Consider the following 24195-nt stretch of genomic DNA (forward strand, 5'->3'; position numbering starts at 1 on the left):
ATGCCGTGGGGCTTCAAAGACACAGATTTTGGGGTCTGTGTGCGTTTTCTCTGATTGCCCCCTCCAAGGACATAAGCCAGGGGTGTCAAAACATACGGCCCGCGGGCCGGATCAGGCCCGCAAACTGTTTTTTTTTTCCGGCCCGCGAGATGATTTCGAAAAAATATAAAAACTGCAATTTTTCAGTGAAAGAGAGTGCTGTTCCAAATGTGTCCACTGGGTGTCGCAATATCGTTTCTGCTTCGCAAACAAACTCAATACTGGGGCTGAGCAAATCCACTCACGTCTCCTATTGGCTACCCTCATTGCCCCAGAATGTCTCTGTCGAAACAGACAAAGCTGATGCAGAGCAGTGTTGCCAACTTGGCGACTTTCTCCCCCCAAAAAGTCCCTATTCTCCCATAGCGACTTTTTTTTTTTGTCAAAAGCGACTAGCGACAACTCTGGCGACTTTTCCTGGTGTTGTTACGTTGCGATCAAGTGCAAATTGTCAATTATGCGAATTAGACGATGACGTCTTTTGGCCACGCCCAGTGACTTTTTGGACAGCCAATAGCGACTTTCCTTACTGAGGAGTTGGCAACACTGATGCAGAGTGCTCAAAGAAGACGAACCAAGTGAAACAAAGAAAACAATTAGAAGTTGTTGTTATTTGTACGTTATTATCACCATGCCATGGTTTTACCGGTGCGGCCCGCTTGGGAATAGATTTTCCTCCATGTGGCCCCTGAACCAAAAGTGAGTTTGACACCCCTGACATAAGCGTTGGGCCAAGCCGGGCAACTCTAAACTGTCCATACGTGTGAGCGTTTGCAAATGGTAGTTTGATGGAGGGATTCAAAGAGCTGCGCGCACAATTCGGACATTTGTTGGTTTGGCGTGGCTTTTTTTTCACAAGCACCTGAAATAATGCCGATGGTGATGTACATGTCGTTGATGGAGTTGGTGAAGGCGGAGCTGCAGGTTCCCAGGCTGATGAGGAAGCCTCCCATCATCACCACGGGACGATGGCCGAAGCGGTTGCTCAGCATGGTGGCCACGGGGGCTACGGTGAGAGAGGAAGGACACTATAGTGATGGTGTTTTTCCACCCAACGATGATCTCATCACTCGCTGCAGTAACTGGTCCCGAAATAGTGACTACACACGCTTGACTGAAAGTCACGAGAGCTGGTTTGTGCAAATAAACTTCTGCAAACTAAAACACTATCAAAGTCGAGATGACAGATTTAGTGAAACTGGAAAAAAATAAAAAAAACCCTAGGCAGGAGGAGACCCACCGGTGAAGGAGAAGATGAAGACGCATATGGAGATGATCCACGACACGCGGCTGTTGCTTTCTCCGTACTCATCCATGAGGTCTTGGAGAAACACGCCCAGGCTCTTGATGGTGCCGTAGGTGCAGACCTCCACCATGAAGAAGGCGGCAGCCACGGCCCAGCCCCAGCCACCCTCGGGCACCTCCGGGTAAACATTTGGACCCCAGCAGTGCCGGGAACTTGGCATCCGCATGGCGGCAGGAGGTCCTCTGGCAGCTAACGGGACAAAAAAAAAACAGCCGATTTCGACATTGGAGTGAATTGAGTGGTGAGAAAAGCCGCGCACCATTTCAGCGTCACGAGTTGTGACTGCTTAATGGAAAAGAGGAGACGAGGACAACGAGGCCTGGAGCTTCTCAAAGACGCCGCTCAGACAAATTAGCTCTGCTGCGGACAAAGTAATTTGCGTCACAACTGAAGCCGCAGTCAATGAGTCAGTGTCCAGGCCAACTGGTTCACATCCTTGCAACCCACGATGCAGTCGTTTCAGACCGAACAACTCAAATGCCTTTTTAAAATGTAATTTTTACACTTTTTTCTGCTTTAATGTCTGAAATTTTAGTGACACGATTTTGTTTGTTTTTTTATCTCTCTCTTCAATCGGACAAACTTGACAATCAAGACAGTTACAGCTGAATGAAAATGACCGCCACGCCCGAAATGACGTCCATCATTTCGGGCATGGCGTCTGGCAACCCGCACAACACAAAAGGCCGATTGGGATTGGATATCTCGCACAGCCACAGTGCCACCCTGGGGGGAAACTCTGAGTCTGAGGAGTGCAGAGTTCCGAGAGCGTTTCCAATCCGACTTTAGTCTCGTTCATTTGTGATGACGCATCAGGAGAACAAACAAATAGCTGTGAATGCGCGGCACAATGTTGTTGACTCGGCATGACATCATTCAAGCCAGACTGATAATAACAACGTGCTGGGTTTGTTTTTTTTGTCGACCTTATTCTAAAAATTCACGACTGCGAACACCTCACTTCTCGCTTTGTCCAGCAGAGTGCGCTAAAACGGCGATTTCTAGGATACCCAGAGAGAGAGACAGAGAGAGAGAGACAGAGGGGGCTGATTGGTTTGCGCAGGAACTGCAAGGATGAGAGAATAACACAACGTTGGCAATGTGTGGCCCACCTATAGAGACGCTTCCCCCGCGACAGGACTTCCTGGAGACCACAGAGCGACGCAGCCCTCCAGCACAGTGCGCATAACGTGACCGTTTTGTGGACGCATCTGACCGTTGTTCTCCCAGAAGACCTTGATCAGACATAGGCAAGCTATGGCCCAGGGAGCAAATGTGGCCCATAAAACAGCCGTACTTGAGCGAGTGGGTTTGAGAGTCAGTTCAATGAAGAGCTCAATACTGTGGGGCTTCAAAGACATTGTGTTGTGGCTTTGATTTTGTTCAATTTGACATTGAAGCGCATGTTTCTATGAAAACGTGTGCTTTTAAGTATTTTTCATTCCCCTGTGAGGCGGGCCACCAAAACACTCCATCCATCTGCTGCTGCTCCGGCCCCCTCCGGTCACAGTTTTGAACCCACTGTGGTCCCACCTGTCAAAACGTTTGCCGAACCCTGACACCAGATAGTTTGAACCAGGGGGTGGGCAAACGTCTTGACAGGTGGGACCACAATGGGTTCTAAAATGTGACAGAAGAGCCGGAGCAGCAGCAGATGGATGGAGTGCTTTGGTGGCCCGCCTCATAGGAGGAAAAAAAAATCTATTCTGGGATATGAAGGACACGTGTGCTTGATTTTGATTGAAAATGAACAAAAGCGTTGAAATGAAATGTGTCTTTCAAGCGCCACAGTATTCAGCTCTTTATTGAAAGGACTCTTAAAACACCTGGGGCGGAAAAATTGATTAAAAACATCTATTTTATGACTTACTTACTATTAATGTAATTTTGTCAGGTTTTTGTCAAGGCGGGATTACAAATCTTAACGGGACGCATATGGGCCCCGGGCCAAAGCTTGCCCATGCCTGGTCTGTACATTCAATACAACCACAGCGGCCCCGCTCTGAAAAAAAAAAAAAAAAAAAATAGACCCAAAGAGAGAGCTTGCACTCCTTTAATCTCCTCAAGACGGATTAAGGCAGTCAGGGAGCGAAGTGTTCAGAACCTGAGGACTGCTTCATGGCTCCTGAGTCATGTGAAGGTCCAACCAGTTTGCTACTCTCTACTGAGTAGTAGTAGTAGTAGTATCAGTGTTAATGATACGGATCAATGTAAAGACACTGGCCACGGTATTGAGTTCTCGAATAGTTATCAACAATGACATCACACGATGTCAAGAAGACGCTGTTCAACGACTTGTGCTATTTTTTTCCCCCGAACAGGTCTGCGGGCTACTAACGTTCTCCTTGAGGGCTACCATTGTTGGTGACCACATGGCACAAACAAATGTCTTAAAAGCCTCGCCCCGAAGGGAGACCCCGGGACAGGCAGCCGGTGCGGACCGCAGTGCAGCGGAGGACGGAGAAATGACGTCAACGTGCTAGCAGCAGCAGCAGCAGCAGCAGCATCTCTGGGGTTTCCCACCCACCGCAGCAAAGCAGCCAAGACCTCCCACTGTCCGTTAACGTTGCACGACCGGAAGGTTCTTCGTGTTTTACACGCCGGCTGTTAATTTTGACACAACTAAAACAGTGAAACCCACATCCCCCCTCGTTGACAAGATAAAATGGCTCTCTTGCGTTAACGTTTTCGCCGGTTTGTCGAGAAAACACCTCGTCAGTAAATTAAGTCAAACGGACGTGGTGTTAGTATGAGAGAAGAACGCGCCGCGTTCAGAGTTTCAACATCCGTTTGAAGAAAAAAAAAAAGGGGGGGGAAGCGGTTGCCAGTTGCGCTGGCTGTCGCCGAGAGCATCCTTCTGTCACGAGCACCCGAGTCGACGTATTTTTAGCTACTTACCGGCAAGGGTGACCAGACTGGTTGGGGAAAAAAATAAATAAGCAGCCTTCCTCGAAGCTGCGTTGGTCTCACGTAGTCATGTCATCGTCGTGTGGTTTTAAATATCGCAGTGCGGTGACTATAAGTAGTAAAAAATAAAAATAAATAAATAAATAAATAAAACAAATCTTCTCTAGCGGGCCGGGAGCTGTACCTACACCTGCTCTACTTCCGCTCCACACCTACCGGCAGCAGCATCGTTTGTCCACAACGATCAAACATTTCCCGGCTGCCTTGGCAGCCCTTTACCGGCTCAAGCCGGTATTCAAACGCGAGCGCGCAATTTGCTCGTGCATGACCAAGCCGCGGTGAGAGAAGCTTCCCATCTCTCGCTCTCTCTGTCTGCCTGCCTGCCTGTCTCTCTGTCTGTCTCACTCTGTCTCTCTGTCTGTCTGTCTGTCCCTCTCTCTCTCTCTCTGAGTGCCAGACAGACAGTGTTTAAACGTTTATGTCAAACGAGAAGTTGTTCACGCGACAAAGCACGTTGTCGTCGCCAGACCGCAACCTTCTGATGCACCATCTGCACTGTCTGGCGCGTGTGTATTTATCCATGAGTGCGCGCCCACGACTTCTACGGTTGGGATGAACAGGTTTATTCCAGTTGAGAAGTAACATCGTGCGTGTGTGTGTGTGTGTGTGTGTGTGTGTGTGTGTGTGTGTGTGTGTGTGTGTGAACCAAACAGGGTCAAAAGGAAAAAAATACGTAAAACATTACGCATCGTCTTAATGAAAAAATAAACTAAAGAGTGTTTGTCGGTTACATTCTACCTCTCATCACGCACAATACAGGAAATGTGACGCACGTGTACAACGCAAAACAGAGGTTTCGGGAGAAACATCTGGGGAAGTTGTTTCCACCACACAAAATGATTGTGAACAACTTTCACAATAAGAGTTAATCTCGTCATGCCTTTCAGATCTGTCTCTAAGCAGTCGGATAACAATAGCCAGTAAACAGATTGTAGGTCTTAAAGGCAAAGTGTTCTAAACCTCTTGTGTCAATCAATCACGTGATTGCATATCCTGGACAACAGCTGAGTTGCCTTGGAAGAAGTTCCATCAGGGAGAAACATCATGAGAGGATTGACATGGCTCGCAGCTGAACTCACAGATAAGGTTATAATCCACAATGATATAGTCCTAACTTGGCCACATTATGTTTTTCTTTTTTGTTTTTTAGCCATTCATATTTCCATTTATGTTTATATTTCTCTTAAAATTGAGCGTTTGTATGATGTATCGTCACTTACCTCTTCTGCCGCCGTGCCTGCTTTGTTGTGAGTTGGTGGAATGATTGAAGCTGCACTGACTTGGAATGCATTTCAAGTTCGACAAACAGGGGTGTGTCAAAGGGGTGGCCAGCGAAGATCCAGCCCTGTAAATATGAGTAGATACCAAACAACAGCTCAGAAAAGGGAGAAGCAATCAGGGGGTTAGAACGTGACCTGTGTGCCAATCAGTTCTGGTGACAATACAGTGTCACAGCAGCTATTTTCCCACATTTTTATCTTGGATGTAGTCAGGGAACCAATTTGCAATTCAAATGCAGCAAGCTTTAAATTCAATATACTCAGAGCAGGCATTAGAAATAAAACACTATTGTGAAGATGTCTAACCTTCTAGTATGTAACACAGATCCATTGTGCGAAATACCATTCATTGTTGGAACCAGATTAATTAGTGTGGACAGGTGGCAGCCGACTCTGCAATGACGGAGTGATGTTTAAACTGTTGCTGCAAACATGCATACTACGTCCCAAGTCATATTCTGTACTATACAGTATTTTGACTGAAAAGACTCTACTCAGATGCGCGTCCGTTCCGTCACCTGATCTCTCCCTCAGGAACATTTACTTTTGAATTCCAACAGCGTCGCCGTTTCAACCTGTGGTATGGCATTACAGCAGGTTAGGTTGTTTATCTTCCTGGTTACATAATGGTCAGGCAGCCATAGGTCATGCTGATAAAGGGACACGTGGTGAAAAGGCATAACAATAACGTGGAATTATTATGTTTACTTAGCACAAACTTTTTTTTTTTATACAAGCCACAGGAAGTTCAACGGCGTGCACGCTTTGCAGTGGAAGGCCTTGTCCTCCTGGCTTTCATCTTTGACCTGCAGACGACTACTACTGCTGGCAGTGTGCGAGTCATCAGTGAGGTAAATGCAGTGTATTGTGCTACAAGTATTATTATTGACTGAAACATTCAGCCTTTGGCTACCCCAAGCCAACCAGAAATTTATTTTGAAAGTTATCATTGGTAACAGAGTCTAAACACTGACACGACTGACATTAAAAGGCATGTCACTGAAAATTGATGAATGAAAATAACGAAAAAAATAAATAAAAAAGAAGAAGAAGCAATTACTGGACTCACTTGAGACAAGTGACATTCAGGGAGTTTCCATATTCTGTTTACTAAAGTAATTACAGTGTCTTTAAAATTCATCTTTTCAGTGTTACAAAAGTGCGAAGTCTCCTGCATCTTTACATGAGAAATTTACACTACAGCACTGCAGACAGCGGCAGAAGTACCCGGAAGCAACCTAGACGTCACTGCATTCGGAACAATTTCCGACCTGATTTGAACACTGTGGTAGTGACAGAGGAGCACATGTCCTGCCTTCAACGCAAACACAAAGCAGGTTCTTTCACATTTTAATTGAGCTGAGACTGGAGGAACATTACAAATAAACACTTATTAGGTATGTTAATATTCATTAATTAATTCATTCATTCATCTTCTATACACACTTATTCCCATTCAGGGTCACGGGGGTCTGCTGGAGCCTCACCCAGCTGTCTTAGGGCGAAGGCAGGGTGACACCCTGGACAAGTCGCCAGTTCATCGCAGGGCCACATAGAGACAGACAACCATTCACACTCACATGCACACCTACGGACAATTTAGAGTGTTCAATTGACCTCACATGCATGTTTTTGGAGTGTGGAAGGAAGCCGGAGAACCCGGAGAGAAGCCACGCAGACACAGGGAGAACAAGCAAACTCCACACAGAAAGGTCCCAGGCCCGGGCCCCAGAATCGAACCCACAACCTTCTTGCTGTGAGGCGGCAGCGCTAACCACTGCGCCACCGTGTAAGGTTTTATGTCAATAGTTCGTAACATTTTTTTTTTATTTCAATGTGTAATTAATCTTACAAAGGGGCTTTTGAACCTTTCACTGGAAACGTTATCAACACTCAAGGGGGTTTCCACTTTCAACTTATTCAACTGTTCCAGATAAAATGAATGAATTTGCATTTTCACCTCAGTAAAGTTAAAATTCAACCGTCTTTTCAAACTGTAATCTCTCACACACAAGAACGTGTGGCAAAAGTGTGAAGAGTTGAATGACTGAACTGCACACAGTCAAGGCAGATTAGCTTTAAGTCCTGTAAATTCATTAGAAAACACAATCCTAAGACTTTGTTTATTGAGATTGAAAGTAGGTCACTCACAGATTATCATTATGAAGCATTTCAGTGAGCAAAATTAAAATTCCATTTCCACAAAAATGGGCTTTTGATATTAAAAAGATTAAAAAAAATAAAATAAAATAAAAAATGCCGCGTGTATGTATGAAACTGTTTGTCAAAAGTTGAGTAACCAAGAACAAATATGTCAGTGATCTTGCCAAGAACAAATATGTCAGTGATCTTGGCAGGCCGCTGGCAGTGTCTGTGTTTGTCAGAACACTTTGTGATTACGTAACCCAGTGTCAAAGAAAAGCTGTTCAGCATTTCGATACACTACCCAGAATCACAAACCCACCACAGGCTAATGAGACTTGGTGATTGATAAGGGCAGTGGTGACTCATATCAACATCAGATATAGAGATATTTACATATAGGTTCCACCACTGGCATTTTGCCGTCAGCGGTTCTTCCAGTTAATTGGATAGATGATGAGTTACACATGCAAGGTCAAATGTCTGGTGTGCTTGAAGATGCTTTACCTGAAAAGAGCAAATGTGATTTCAAATATCCTATAGTGTGTGTAGGTTAATTATTTGCCATGTCACTTAAGCAGAAATAACCAGTATAACCAGGTACTAAATGGGCTGTTTAGATTCGTGGTTTTTAAGCTATACAACCAATTTCTGTGCGTTACCGAGCTCCTCGCTCTCGTTGGTCTCGTGCTTTTTAAAATCTACCAGCGCCTCGATCGCTGATTAGGTCATGCTTTATTGACAACATAGCGCAAGTTACGCAACGTCGCTATCTCCTGTGACGGGTTGGTGCGAGCTCCTGGCAGGAACAAGCGTGGTGGAATGATTGACCGGAGTCCTTCCTGGACTGACGAGACGGTCTCGTCGGCACATCTTATCTGGACGGTTGTTCAGAGTCATCAACTCCTCGAAAAAGGGTTGGAGGGGATGAAATAAGTCAGAGAAGACCAAAGTGTTTTGCATAGGTGCGCTCTCAGTCTGCAACCCAAGTTTATTTCATGTTTCTTCTTCTTTCTTCTTCTTCTTTTTTTTTTTTTTTTTGGTCTTGTGCAATTATAAGACTTTGCCCGTTCAGAAATGATAATGGGCAAAGACAAAAGATACAGTACATACACGCCTTCAGGAAAGTATCCAGGAGGCATACACAGAGATATTTGTATACATGTCAAAGCACTAAAAATACAATATGGAATAAAAATGGAGACAATTAAATTCCCTATAATGGACATAAGGATGACAAAAGACAAACAGAAGTGTTGCTACAATGATGTAACTCCGTTAAATACGTGTCAAGTAATAAAGCTATGACGATTGTGGTTATATTTCTGGACCCAGCATGCACGTCATGAAAGTCCCCTCAGCTCATGCTGACGTTTTCGGAGCTGATCAACGTTGGCATGGAGGGAGTTTAGCAGCCCTACTGGTTTGTCAAAAAAAAAAAAATCACAAGTGGACTTCAAACACAACCCTTTGAACGCAGAGACCAGTTTGTGGTTCTTAAATCTCAAAATTACATTTACTTCCTGTTTATTTATTTTTTTTTTTTTATCCATCTACCACCTGTTAATATTAACATTTTTGTAAATTTCTCTGATACTACAAAGAAAAAAAGAAAAAAAAAGAAAAAAAAGAAAAGGCATTGGCACCCTAAAAGTCTCCTTTTCTGTCCATCCCACTTTAAGTCTTCTACCAACTCATGATCATCGCCTCCCCTGGCCACCTCCAGTCCCGTCGCGGCACCAATTAATCTACCAAAACACATGAACAGCCGTTGTTAGTGCGTCTGCAGGTTCGTCAAATGCACTTCACTGGTTTGCTTTCAAGGCAACCAGTAGAACACATCAGGCACACACACACACAAAGCATTGAAAGTCTTTCAGGATAATGGCTGCCTGTCATCTAATGAAATATTTTGTATTTTATTTCAGCCACAGCAAAACATATTCAAACCTTATATGTGCAATGTATATATATATATATACATATATATATATACACACACACACACACACACAGTATATATATATATACACACACACAGTATATATGTATATATACTTTGATAAGGATTGATTACAGTTTGGTTACTCAGCTATTTTTTTTTTTAACAGTCAAACAGCTAACAAAGCGCGAAGCCTAGCTATGTTGTATGTCAGTTTTTTAGTTTCCGGAATCTAAAAAATAGAACCAACAAGTAATATATAAAGACCAATAGAAACAATATCTATATATCTATCTATCTATCTATTATAAAAAAGTAAATACTGTTTAAAAGGCACATGCATGGCATCTTTGAATATATAATCTAAACTGGTCATGTCTAGCAAACCCATTGTTGAACAACCCATATGTTAAAGGAATGATTCAGTCACAGCTCGGGGATTGAATCGATATTTCTAAGCTGAAGTGTTGCAGTGTTCCCATTACCAGGGGGGAAAGACTCGTCTTGTTCGAAAGTATAAAAGAGTGAGGAAGTCCAGAGTAATGGAACACAGTGGAAGCCCCTGAGATCAAAATATGACTTGGAAAGAACGCGGCTTGTTTGACCGGCCAATTATCTTATAGATGGAAATATAATTGAAAAGGGGTCTTGGATTTTTGGCGGCAGCTGCAGGTGAACGCTAAGCTGCCATCACAATAAATACATGAATTCTCCATCGAAATGTTTTTTTTTTACTTGCTCTGAAGAATGCTGCAATGTCGTGAATTGGGTTCATTATAATTGGATGGCATGAATGCTTTTTGCGCGACAGAATTCCCCCCCCCCCCTCGCTTCTACGAAAAACAGTACCACAAATGACAGGTTTTCTGAACAACCGCTGCGACCCGAGGCTCAGCCACGTTGGCGTTTCATACATAAACAGTTCAAATAACCCCTGCTAGAAAAACAAAACAAGTGTACATTATTCTCCTACAAAAAAACGTATCGTCCGCATCGATGTCGTGTGTCAAAGTGAAATCTTATGTCGCACAAGTGCAACTTAAACCAGTTTGTCAAGGCAACGCGGCTAGCGGCTACTTCTGCATGCTCACAGGGGGAAACTCGTTCTCGTCGTCCAGGCAGATTGGTCCAGCGGCAAACTCGTGCTCCGGAATGATTTCACCTTTTCTGACGCCGCCGTCCTCGGAGTAGCCTGGGTGGAACAGCGATAATAAAAAAGAAAAGAAAAGAAAGAAATAAAGAAATAGGCCATCAGCCTTGGTAGAGTTTGCCCTGACGCAACACAATCGCCTTGTTTATAAACACATTGTGATGTGATGAGTTGAGGACAAACAGGCGTGATCATTATTATTGTGATTAGATTAAAGCTGTATTCCTTTCTGAGTGCATACGGACAGGTTTCATAAAATGACACAGGTTTTTACAGTACGCTATTTTGACATAGCAAAAATGATTATCACATTATCGCAGGATTACGACTTGTGACAATGTAACACTGTAGATAAACGACTGGCGACTTATTCTTGAAGATCCAGACTAATTAGCCATTGAATAAGAGGACTTTTGTGTTCCTAACCATGAGTTGTAAGCAAATAAATGATGTTCTTTTTGCAGGTGGTCGGCCTTATCAGCGACACGCCAGCTATTTTTGGACCAGTTCTCCGATGTCATTGACTTTTTCAGAGACAAAGTCATAAAAACTGTAAAAAAATAAATAAATAAAAATGGGACAGCCTGAACCAATCTGCGCAGACACGTCACTTCCAGGCAAATAAACCGTCTACCCACCAGTGAGGGTTGCAGTGACGGGACCAGAGGCCGGTAAGGCAGCTGTCGCGGCGTAGGATGGAAAGACCTGTGGCCGCCCCTGGACCTCTCCCTCCGAATCTTTTCCTTCACTCTGGTCCTCGTCTTCAAAAAGCCTGAACAAAGTGAAACATTATCAGGACAAAAAAAAAAACGACAACTTGGAAATATGTCTGTTTGAACCGCAAATCTGGGGAACACGTCATACAGTTCCAGCGGTGCTGATTATTTGACTCATGTTTATAAAAATGTTTCTGGGGACATTTGCCAGAATGTTCAAATATCTCTTTAAAAATGTCCCACAACTCAACGGAAATCTGCCAAGCAAACTGCAGGTCTGTTCAAGAGCTCCTTAGCAATTCTCATCCTGCAGACATCACAGGTCTCACAGGCCTCATCAGCGGATTCAGGAGAACTGAGAAAAATACTGTAACTGATTTGCAGGATTTTATAGTTTTTTGCTTTTTTTTTTTTAATTGTTAATATTGTTGTTGTTATCAATCATGCATACCTGCTTCCCTGGAGTCTGTATGAAAACAACCGAAAAAATGTCAACAATCAAAGTGAATTATATTGAGTGGTGCCAAAACGAACTTGAATTAAAAGATCATTTACCCTCATTGCTGATTATTTCTGATTGCACCGGCTGATTACAAGCCGAATTTTCCCGAGCCCCAGTCAAAGCCACATAAACATTCATTAGGCCTTTTATTGCCGTGTGTCGAATAATTAATGTTTTGGTTCACAAACAGAAATGATACTTTTCGCCAAATCTGTTATGGAGGGTTTACAGGAAGGATGAGTGGGTTAGGATTTACCCTTTTTACTTTATTTGTTACCTTTATTACCTTGTTATGTCTAGTGTCATGCTTTGTGTGTAATACCAGACAGACTCTGTTCAATTTAAAAAATTTTTTTAAAAAAATCCATAAACTTGTTTCTGGGACAGGATTTATGTGATTTTATGCAGCAGTTTTTCTTGAGTCTCAAAAGGTGTGACTTAATCAGACGGACGAGTAAAAAAATATCAAAAACTGAATTTGTGTACTTGTACCTGGGTGTGGGGCGACACGGTTTCTGTGTGGAGTTTGCATGTTCTCCCTGGCTTCCACCAAGATAGTTTTTTTTTTTTTTGCCACTGTTGCATGATTTCTGAATAAATAAATATTTTCTTTACACTGAAAAGGTACAGTGGGTTCTCTCCGGGTTGTCCGGCTTCCTCCCACACTCCAAACACATGCGTGTGAGGTCAATTGAACACTCTAAATTGTCCGTAGGTGTGCATGTGAGTGTGAATGTTTGTTTGTTTCTATGTGGCCCTGCGATGAACTGTCCAGGGTGTCGCCCTGCCTTCGCCCTAAGACAGCTGGGAGAGGCTCCAGCAGACCCCTGTGACCCTGAATAGGAATAAGCGGGTATAGAAGATGGATGGATGAATCCCTGGGTGTGTAGCATGGGGCCTTATAATATGTGGGTGACTGTACTAAAAGAAACACGCTTAAAGACTCGAAGAGTGATTTACACGTCGCAATATATTGCAAATGCATGGGCTGTCCAAATACTTTTTTTCACCCCACAATTCACATTCATTTACCATTGGTAAAAATCAAGCTCGCCGTCATCTGAATAGACACTGCGAGCAGACAGAGGATGTTGGGATACCGGCCTGTAAACTCACTTGTGCTCGTGGGCCAACGTGCACTCTCCTCCATCCAGTGGATCCACGTTGTAGATGAACAGGTGACCATCCGCTGTGGCTACCAGCAGCCGTGGAAGCTTTTGCATCCTTGGAAGGAAAAGGTGGGAAACGTCTCAGGTTAAAACGTCCTACACACACACACACACACACACACACATTACTGTGTAACTCAGCAGCTCACATAGTCAGGGTGCAGACGTTTTTCCGGCCGGATGTGAGAAGATGAACTGTGGCGAAGGCCCGGTCCTGACTCATCATGCCAGAAACCTGAGCAGGAAAGTAGCTGCTGGCTGCCGAGAACATCTTCCCGACGTAGGACGTCCACGTGGCAGCCTCGTCCTCTCCGCTGCAGGAGGAGTGAAAGGTCTTCTCAGTGCAGGTTCACTAAGCTTCACGGTTGATCTTCTATCGCAACAACGGTGACCGCGGACACACCAGGTCGCCCATCCAAAGGAGCACATGAGTCGCCCGCAGGCCTAATCTATTTTCCGAGTTGTGCTCTTAAAATTGTAATTTTAATTACGATTTATTACAATTTATGAAAACGGTATTTTATTCCGTTGCTGTTCTTTCATAATCACACTTGCATTTATATAGATTGGAAAATGACAATATCTTAAAAATAAAATAATCAAAAATATATTATAAATAAAGTCTCGAAAAGTGACGGTGAACATTTAAAAACTATGTTCAATTCAAAAGTGTGTTCATGCAATGCAACAACAGATTACATTTGGTTACAAATGCAGAACTGCAAACACAAATGTGTGGGTGGGAACATGTGCAACATAGTTTCTGATTGGTTAAAAGGGTTTGTCAGCATGGCAAATCGTGAAAAAGGGACATTTTCCCTATTGCATGTTGTTGAAGTGATAATCTGAAAATGAACACAATTGCTGAGATTAAATGAAGCGCTGAATATTGCAATTATCTGTATCCTAACGTGTTAAGTCTTTGTTGATAAGTGTTGTGAGAGCTCGTCTTCACATCGATGAGTATCATTAATAAAAAAATACTAAATAAAATGTCGCATTTCAGAAGAGTGTAGCAAACTGGCTGCCCTTTGTATGACTGAGTGCCCACACGGTAGCTTCCAGGTTCAAAAAGCTTGGTGAGCCCTGTTCTGTCGACTCATTCCAAACATTTCATGCTAAGATCGTGTGCGCAGCACACCAGAGTACGTGTACCTTGGTCCTTGTTGCTCCAGTTTAAAGATGTGCACTGTCTCGGTATTGCTGGACGCACAGAGGAACTGGCCGTCATGGCTGAAGGACAGTGAGCTTATGTTGACATACCTGCAAAACACCCAGACCTAATCAGACACTGCATACACTGAAACCAGAGAGCAGAAGTGAGATAGCGCTTAAAAGAATATTCATTCAGAATCAATTTCAAAGACGTTGAAAGGGGCCTTACAAACAGAAAGAGAGGAAGCAGAGTCAAAACAGTCTCTTCTGACTGAGTGAGAGAAATGCTTTACATCTGCAACTCGGGAGTTTTCGAGCAAACAAACCTTGTTCTTGAAAGTAGACCGGCAAAATTAATTTATTAATGGCAATAATCTGGAAATGGTCATAAAAGGGCCCCTTTATGTAGCCAATTAGCTGAAGCCTGTGTCAGAAGCAGCCTACAGATTCAAGGGATTGTTCAGAATTTTGGACGTAGTTAGCCAACTTAGAAAAAAAAAAACAGCTGCTCATGCGCTTCGAGTGCATAGAGACACAAAGGTTTCTACATAAATTGCATTTTAAAGGGGGTTGTTTTTTGAATTTTGGACATAGGACCTCATTTCCAAGTCAGCCAGTGTGCTATTTATCAATGGAGACCGTTTCAACCGTTTCATGTTTCTTCCAGTTCTTCTAGTTGAGCAGTGTTTGCTAGTGCTAGGCTAGCACAAGTCAATGATTTCTGCTAGCCTGTCAGTGAAAACAATCTTATCTACTCCACAGTACACCCAAGGTTTATTTCATCAAATAAACTACATGCCAGACTACTGATGTCAATGTATTGCATTTTGAGGGACGAGTGTCTCAGCAGTAATGTAATTATGCTTCCTGCAGTTGGTAGTTGACTACTGCAGCAGTGGAGCAGAGATAGATAGATAGATAGATAGATACTTCCTGCAGTTGGTAGTTGACTACTGCAGCAGTGGAGCAGAGATAGATAGATAGATAGATACTTCCTGCAGTTGGTAGTTGGCTACTGCAGCAGTGGACTGATATTATTGCTCTTACTCCCAACCAGAGCAAAGTAAAATCCCGCCACTGCTGGGAAACCGGTCCTTCAAAATATGGTTTTTATTTCTAACATTATTCTATCAACACAGACATTTACATTGCCTTTAGAATTTACTTTCCTCAGGTGTTCTGTGGAGAGGGTAAGTAAGACTGTTGGCAGGCTAGCAGAAACCATTGACTTGTGCTAGCCGACCATCAGCTACCTGTGCTAAACTGGGAGGACAGGATGAAATGTGTTGACATGGTCTCCAAAGGTAAATAGCACACTGGCTAACTTGGAAAGGAGACCCTTAGTCCAAAATCCACACCCCCATCCTCGCCCCCTAAAAAAAAACTAAAACTAAAATCTTCTAATCTTTCAATGCATATCTTATTAGATATGTTTAAACTCTGACCTCTTCATTCCTCTGCGAAACTCGAACAGGCGCGAGCCATCGGGAATGGAGAACACTCTGATGACGGTGCCCTGTAAGACAGACAGTCACTCAGGCGTTGACTGAAACAAACTCAGATTGCACAGCATGTTTGTTTGTGAGTGGGTGGGACGTCCGCGGCGCTTCTCACCCTCTCCGAGGCACTGGCCAGTTTGGTGGCTGAGGCATTAAAGGTGAGAGCTGCCAAGGGGCTGTCATGAGCCGGAATCATTGTAACTGTGTTCTGAAACAAATCAAACGGATTTTGTGACAAGAGACAACAGAGAACCGTCACTCAATATCTCACTGATTGTGAGCTCAGATGGCCTCGGACATTCTCAAAGGTAAAGCTGAAACATCCTGATAGTCTCACAATGACTGGTTGCTTTAAAGGTTAAGTGTGTAATATATGGAGATTTGGAAGAAGAAACAAAGACATCAAGTGGTCACATTTTAGATTGCACTTCTCTCACTACCCCTCCCTCACCTGAGCTTGCCAGTGAGCTACGGTGGCCTGCGCACCAAAACCTGGATACCTCGTCCATCTTCTTTAGTGGTTTATTTGAGGACGCAAGCACTCACTCTAAATATGAAATGCGATGTCAGGCAGCTGGATTGTCCACACCAGGCTTCCTTAGTATGCCAGGATTTTATAAATATGGTGGCGCAAGATGGCAACTAACTATGGGTGTTCTTATATATATGTACGAGAATCGTTCTAAGGGTAGGAAAACCAAATTAGTATTGACTTTTATAAATGTATTTATGGGCAGGATATAATATTTCATTTTTTTACCAATATAAAAATCATAAATGAAGCCAAATATTACACAGTGGACCTTTAAAGTCATGGTACGGCTCCCGATTCTTCCTGGTCACTTCCAAAAGAAAAGCTTGACGTTTTGATCTGCTGTCTTTTCCTCAGTTTGTTGCTGTGACGTCCGCATGACGCGTCTGCTGCTCATAAAACCTTTGCCTCTGTGTTGTCGTGACATGTCCAGTTCCTCTGCTCTCTGTACTGTGCTTCTCTATTTTTAAAACAAACAATCAATAAATCAAACACCTTTGCTTTAATTCTTACTGACACACATCTGACACTGTTCTCTATTGGGGTTTTTTCTGGTCCTCTGTTAGGATGACACACTATGGTTTGAAAGTTTTTCCTCACAGTTCTTCACTGTCAGCATGGTGTCTTCTGCAGGGGGTCATGTTGACTTTGTATCTATGTGGTTTTCTTTGTGAGCCCTCTATGCACCTCATCATGTTTTCACTGTACACAGGGAACAAGTCAGGTAACGGTTGAGCTGCTGTTTTATTGTTCGTTCGTCTCCAATTCTGTTGTTTGATAGCACTGCTGCACTTTGTTGCCAATAGAGATTTTTTATTCTATCCTTTGTAAATCTTACCTATCTATGTTTATGCCCTTTAGCGTCTGGATTATTATTGCTTCACGTTTCACTGTACTACTTTGTTGTTTGTAATCAGTGAGACACAAGAACAAGTATTGTTTTTCTTCTGTTGACCTTCACATGACTCCTAAAAATGAATGTTGCATTCGATAGTGATCATTTTGAGAGGAGGCTCACGAGGCCGATGCCTCCTTTGGGTGAGGGATGAACATAGACCTCACGAGGTCACTGGGAAACCAACCACTGTTGTACATTATGTTCAGATGAGCAGCTAGCGTCCTTGTTCCAAAATTTGGTCTGGTTGATTTTGGCTTTTGTTTCACTTCTGCGTTTAGAAACACTGCTCCATCGTTACTGCTGACATGAGAAGTGTTGCTCCTTTTGATACTGATTGGTCTCTGTTGTGTTCTGACCACCTTCTCAAATCAGATTTCTTTCCATGATGATGTCACTGTCCTTTCCTTTCATGCAGCCTGTGGCTGCCTTGCTCTTTTATTCTGTTATTTGATTTCATCATAAATGTGTTTAGTGTTATTGTTACTGTTGACCCTGTGTACTTAAAATCCCCCATCTTCATCTTCAGGTCCCTCTCATTCACACTTCATGCATTCTGTCTTTCTGTGGCTAAAGGCCCCCCCCCCCCCCCCCCCCCCCACAGTTTTATAGATTCACACACAACAAACACATTTAGAGACATTTCAAATCACTTTTTCAGGGGGGAGTCAGTATCATTAATGTATACGATGAATGTTTCCTCACCAAGCTATTGGCATCGTACACTATGATCTCCCCAATGGTGGCACTGCCAGGGTACGCCACGTATGAGTTGGAATGGTTGGTAGAAAGAGCACAGAGACCTGTAATGTAAAAATGAAATCATGTAAAAAGTATCGTGTTAGTGTAGTATTAGTATGTCCTACAGAGTTTTTACAATTAAAGCAGCCTCTCTTTTGGGAGCAATAAACAAATAAACTGGGTGTTTACTAGGACTCAGAGCTTATCACAATGAACGCTTGCTGATTCCTTCACAATTTCCTCTCTTACCTGAGGAGTTGGATGGAGTGTTGAGAAGGGTCTTGAGCAGCTTCATGTCTTTGATGTTGTGAATATAAATGGACTCTTCAAGGCACACCACGAGTCTCTGAAAAACACAGCACACCATGTTGCAACGCCAGCAGAAGCGTCTGCGATTCAAAGCCGGGACATTCTGCTCGTATTACATCATGAGCTCTGAATTGGTCTTACATGATGACTGTAAAAAAAAAGAATTGTACAAAATGAGACCTCCGATTTTATTTTTTATCATTGGCTTCTTTCATGTTTTATTCTGTTTGGGAAAGTTCATTTGATGGTCAGAGAACCCTGACCTGCAGCATCTGGCAAGAACGCCCCTCGGCGTCCGGTCCTCCAGGGAGGCTGGCCCGGCTTACCTGTCTGTTGAGCTTGACAGCGAGGATGTTGTTGGGGTAACTGTAGTTGCAGATCTCCGTCCCCTTCTTGAAATGGTAGATGTTCATGCGCTGCGGCATAGCGGTGCTCACCACAACTACCAGACTGCTGGAGAAAAGACGCTCCACGATGTAAACATCAGGAGTTTCTGCCGGGGACAAAGAACAGTCGGTGATCAATACCTCGTGTCAGTTTTTGGTCCACATGCATGTATGTCCCTGTCGAACAATTGAGGCAGTTCTAGTTGTCTTGGGAGGTTTGTCCTCCTCCCTTGGGGAAACGTATGACTCTTTGGTGGAACTTGCCGTTCCTCTGTTTGTATTGGCCATCGGCAGCTCCCTTGGGACATCTGGTCAAATATGAAGCGTGCAGAGCTCCACACTGAAGAGGTGACCCAGAACGTAGCTCCACATCTAAGGTAGCTACAACAAGGCCTCAGTTGTACCAGGAAGCCGATCAAAGCTTTTTAAGAGAATATTACACCATAAGGGTAGGTACGCATTTTGTAGAGGTCTATTGACTTGTATATGACAGAAATGATCTAAAATAGTTATCATATAATCATGACATAACACAAATGGTCAACAGTGTTTGGCTCTCGTTGGAAACCATGTCAGATTATCATCATGAAGACAACGTTGCACAGCAACCGGGAGACCAGATGTGACGCCACAGACTGTAGACTAAACAAGCTTCGCTGATGAAACTCTTCTTTTTCTTGCTGCCATGAAGACTGTCGCCGAAAGCCACGTGTGCTGTGTAATTATAGCCAACCCGGCCTTGTCTTGCCATCCAGTCTACAAATATAACCGAACGCAGTCCAGTCGGTGCTGTGATGTGGTTCTCGGTGGTGTCATTGCCGAGGCAAACGCCACTTCTGTATAGAAGCACAGAGAATTCCTTCCGCAGAAGCCGGTGATTCATGTTGCTTGCACGCAAACATCTCAATTATAGTGAGCTCATATTCTGAGGCCAGACGCTGATTCGGCAGAATCCCCTCCACACACGTGCATGTCGCGTGACTCCAACCAGTCCTCTCAAATTAGGAATTTGATCAATTCCTTCTGCCCACTCAATAAAGTAGTCCTTGTATTTTCATGACCAACTTGTCGCCATGTGACCAAAAACAGTGCCAAACTGCCTTTGGAGGACCCCTGCTTTCCTGGCATTGACGGCAGATGCCATCTTTCCTGGATTTTATTCATTCATTTTTAATATAATAAGGATTTTTAATGGACTGATTGCTGATTTCATCAGACATCTGTGTGACAGCTGTGCGTGAATTAAAACTCATTTTGAGATCTACCTATCCTGACAAAAGTAACTCGGCGTCGCACTAATGCGCTGGCCGAGTTTTGTCGAGTGAATGGAACGAAAACATTTTCTTTCCCCAATCATCAAATCCTCTCACACTATAATGTACCTGCCACATGTTTGGAAGGGGACAGAAATTTGATGGCCACAATGCCGCCTCATGGTCACAGAGCTTCCACATACGGTACAGGCATTGGGAGGTATCAGTGTTCAATGAGCGGATGCGAGTTTTGGCATACCAAGCTAAAAGTGATGAAAGACAGACTGTATCTGTCTCTCATCAACACTTTGTACTTGTTTGTTGCATGACTACAGGTGGACCGTAAAGCCACTTGATAACCAGACCTCAATATATATTGTCAATACCTCAATCAATATATCTCAATATACTCATATCATATACCTTTAATACCACATTATATATCTTTTATTATATTCCTTTACTCATATTATATACCTTTCTCAATAGACTTGCCAGTCTATAATTTAGAGAGGGCGTGGGGAAGCCTAGTGAGCCAACAGCATGCTGAAGAAAGCTATGAGGTTAGTTTGAACGACTCTACTGGTGTCTGACTGAGCAGTGGCATGCGACTGGCTGTCACATAGTAGAAAATGGGACTTGGATCGCGTGTGCAATACGACATGCGGTGTGTCTCACAGCGCCAGCTTGAATGGACCGTATTGCATGTTGAGCCACCTTGGAAATAAGTAGCCTGTAGTCATAAGCCCTTCTCCAGCTGAAAAGTAATTATTTACTCAATGCAGACGATTGTTTAGCCCACACCGACGTGCAACATACTGACCACTCTCATGAACGCAGTCCAGTTTTTCCACCATGGTCAGAGAAAACAGCTTGTAGCCAGTCTTGGTTCCCACAGCCAGTGACCTGCAACACACACACACACACACACACACACACACACACACACACACACACACACACACACACACACACACACACACACACACACACACACGTTATTACAGCACATATGGTCACCAATAACAGAAACTAGCTAGCCAGAGCTGATAGAAACTAGCTAGCGATAGCTGTAGCATCCTTGACTCCTTGGGACACAAATATGAACTATTTACACAACACATTTTCGTAACACACACACACATACACATACACGCACGCACACGCACGTTATTACAACACATATGTCACCAATAAGACTGGGGTGACATCTAGTGTTCAGTCCAAATCAAATCCCAGTTGACAGGGGACACAGATGTCACAATTTAAGAACGTTGCTGACTGAAGCGCACATGAAATGAAGATAAGTATGGAAGAGCTGACTTTCAGATTGATTTCAGACTGCCCCTGAGTGGCGAAGATTGGAATTACACTTTAGAGGGAAACGTCACACAGTAAAAATCGATTTATTCAACTGAAAGATTAACTCGGAAAGGTCAGCTGTATGACATGTCGTGTGTAACTCAAGACTTGGCTTGGGAACTCATTGGCTCCCAGCACGTTTAAAGAAGCGTTGACATTCAGGCATTATGGGACTGCATGATGAATAATGTGGGATTCAAAATGTTTAAAAACTTGAATCGTTTCAGTCAAGAAGTCTGTGAACACGCAAATAAAAGAAAATTGTTTGATTTGTACTGTGTTGTCAGGGGGGGCCCAGGTGCTCTATGTGGTCTTCCTCTCGCATTCTCAACATCCTGTTTGCAAATCCAACTGAAAATGAAAGACGCATCTTCAAACACTTCATGCTCAGCCTCAACGTTCATCTGCAGGCAGGGCCGGTTACCTCACTGCGTCTGCAGTAATCACCAAGTGCAAACTATACTGAACGCTGATGGATGACAACGTTGGATTACCAGTCATGGAAAGCAGTGGACAAGTGTGTGTGCAATTTCAAATTATGCCACCAACAACAAAAACTGCTGAAGAAAAAAGTCACTTTTTTTTTTCTTTCCATATTTAAGAAGAGATGTGACATTAAAGCAGGAGGTCCAAAAACAAATGATGTGCTTATATGCTACAGATATAAATTTATATAGATATCATTTTTTGGAGAAAAAAGAATGTTTCAGGTCAAAAGGATGATCTTTAAAGGCAGTCATCTTTTTTAATGGCTACCTGTGACTCCACTCCATACTGTGAGATCTCTGCATTCCTGCTCTGTCTCATCCTGTGCCGCAGAAGAAAACCTGCAGTGCTGCAGTAAAAGCAGCATATTTGCACCTATGCTATTAAAAACGTCACAGTCTTTCATCTTCCACTTTTTGAGTTCTAAATACCATGTTTTTTTTATACTCTTTTTAGTATGTAGTAAGTGAGTCACCGCGCAGAGGGAGCGACTTAGTTGTGTCCTGAAGACAGAAACACAAAGCCCTGAGGCCACGGCAGAGAACTGCTCCCAGCCCAAGAGAGTCTTGAGTCTTCTCCAGGATCCTCCACTTATGTCGGATCGCGTAACAATTTTAACACGTCCCGAGCAGGCCTTCTGCACAAACTAGGTAGAACAAAACACAAAGCATCACGCTGTAATTACAGCTTGTTACGATGTTGATTAAATGACCTGGTAAAATCCTCAGTATAATTGGAAGATCTTTGTTTTTCTAGAATACTTGTATCTCGGATTCTAGATCTTTTCTATAATTAGAGAACCGAGCAGCCCTTGAGCAAATCACTGGGAGAAGTTCTACTGATCATCCACAAATAATTATGCAGAGCTCTACTGTGACTGAAGGAACATCTTGGCGTTCCAATTCTGCTTCTTCTTGAAGAAGAAGAAGAAGAAGAAGAAGAGGGAAAAAAATAATCTTTGTGGGATTCCACAAAGATCTTTCTTTGAACACGAGCTTGGATAGCCAGACACCAAATATTCAGACGATGGTCCATTAAGGTTCCCAAAGTACAAGTTTGTTGGGTTTGCAATAAACTTTTTGAATGTGGACCATTTAATTTGCTACTTTTATCATGACATAATTCAAAGGATGTTTTTATGTTCTTTTAAGCTTCAAATTGTTGACAGCAAATTTGGTTGCACACTCTTCCATATTATTATTATTATTATTATTATTATTATTATTATTATTATTATTATTATTATTATTATTATTAGTGTCTGCTGAGAGCCAGCGTAGCGGTCACAAAGCCCTGCCTACATTACTGTGACATCACCAAGACTATTTTCGCGAACCGCCTCGGAAGAAATTACTCATCTCTCGAACAGTGCCGCCCATTTAAGTCCACACGTTTTGACAACCTGTTTAATTTGCACGAGTTTTCATGCAGCTGCAGCTGCACTCGTTCGGGAAACACCTGCCCCGTTTTACCAGACTACTTCACCGCGACTCTGTCAGAGCACCGACCGATGGCTACCATGGCTACCCTCACAGATACGTTCGCTCAATGAGTAGCATGAACATTCTCATCGTCACGACTATTACTATCGTTTGTTTTTTTTTACTCCTTCTATTCGCTGGCTTACGTGGAGTCCTGGTTGAAGGAAGCGCAGCCGAACTCCGGCCCCGGTCCGTCCGGTCCGCCAGGCCCGCCGGCTCCCTCTCCGCTCTCCATCCCGACTCCCAGCGACCTCCTTCCCTCCCACCGCCCTGCTTCGGAGGCCTGGGATCGGCTTCGCCCTTTCGCTCGATGTCGGCGGAAGACGGTTCCAATTTGGGAGAAATAGTGTTACCGAGAGCGACCTCCGAGGCAGGCAGGCCGGCGCTGGGCAGAGCTGCTCGACGGGTTTAGCTCCGCTTCGAACCGATCCTTGTGTTGAAGTTTGAACGCGATTCTTTTCTGCATGAGAGGCAGGGTAAAGGAAAAAGAAGACGAGGGAGGAAAAAAACAGAAGCAAAACAAGAACAGCTGACTGAGCCGAGCCGTTCCGCCCTCACGTGATTGGTTGGCAGCGAAGCTGTGTTGTTGGCGTTCTGCGCTCTGATTGGCTGGACACATGATAGCGTGTTTTTCATTGGCAGCTCGTGAAGCATAGGCTTTGTTTATGTCATAGACTGCTTTTACGCGATTATTAACTGTTCAGTAAAATTACTTATTTTGAGTCGCCACTTGTGCATTAAGTTGTGTATTATTTTACATTGTATCTACATTTATGTCAATTGTGTTGCTTTACATTTTATTTCTACTTCACCCCGTTGCGCTCGATGTGTTTTGCTGTACATTATGTGTAGTTTTGTGTTGTTTTCTGGCTGATGATGTGTA

At 43.4% G+C, this 24195-nt stretch overlaps 2 protein-coding genes across 3 annotated transcripts in view; both read right to left on the minus strand.

Moving 5' to 3' along the window:
• The window catches only part of slc16a6b (solute carrier family 16 member 6b), a 12513-nt gene extending 7957 nt beyond the window's left edge, over positions 1-4556 (minus strand). The window contains exons 1-4 of one of the 2 annotated variants that reach the window (XM_076032501.1): positions 4441-4556; positions 4244-4361; positions 1280-1534; positions 902-1045 (exon numbers count right to left, since the gene is read on the minus strand). In XM_076032501.1, coding sequence (XP_075888616.1) covers positions 902-1045; positions 1280-1511 — 376 coding nt within the window. In that variant the 5' untranslated portion in view covers positions 1512-1534; positions 4244-4361; positions 4441-4556. Of the gene's footprint in view, positions 1-901; positions 1046-1279; positions 1535-2457; positions 2617-4243; positions 4362-4440 lie in introns of those variants that run through there. The other variant, XM_076032500.1, reaches the window with a different exon arrangement.
• A 4131-nt stretch (positions 4557-8687) lies between these two features.
• Positions 8688-23850, minus strand: wipi1 (WD repeat domain, phosphoinositide interacting 1). Its single transcript, XM_076032485.1, has 13 exons — positions 23459-23850; positions 20807-20889; positions 18671-18837; positions 18285-18381; positions 18000-18097; positions 15983-16075; positions 15814-15884; positions 14369-14476; positions 13363-13527; positions 13161-13268; positions 11465-11598; positions 10768-10868; positions 8688-9482 (listed from the first exon to the last, which is right to left on the minus strand). The coding sequence occupies exons 1-13, from the start codon at positions 23545-23547 to the stop codon at positions 9435-9437; spliced, it is 1362 nt and encodes a 453-aa protein (XP_075888600.1). The 5' UTR covers positions 23548-23850; the 3' UTR covers positions 8688-9434.
• Between the last annotated feature and the right edge of the window lie 345 nt (positions 23851-24195).

The sequence above is a fragment of the Nelusetta ayraudi genome, unplaced genomic scaffold (genome assembly GCF_046127955.1).
Source record: "Nelusetta ayraudi isolate G7.1 ecotype Tasmania unplaced genomic scaffold, CSIRO-AGI_Nayr_v1 ptg000034l, whole genome shotgun sequence".
Taxonomy (NCBI): domain Eukaryota; kingdom Metazoa; phylum Chordata; class Actinopteri; order Tetraodontiformes; family Monacanthidae; genus Nelusetta; species Nelusetta ayraudi.

What these genes read in the sequence shown, in the direction of transcription:
- wipi1 (XM_076032485.1), bottom strand. Translation starts at nt 23,547, where the DNA reads ATGGAGAGCGGAGAGGGAGCCGGCGGGCCTGGCGGACCGGACGGACCG. An exon ending in CACTCCATCCAACTCCTCAG is followed by an intron (nt 18,098 to 18,284) that starts GTAAGAGAGGAA and finishes TTTACATTACAG; the next exon opens with GTCTCTGTGCTCTTTCTACC. An exon ending in TTTCGCAGAGGAATGAAGAG is followed by an intron (nt 14,477 to 15,813) that starts GTCAGAGTTTAA and finishes GGTGTTTTGCAG; the next exon opens with GTATGTCAACATAAGCTCAC.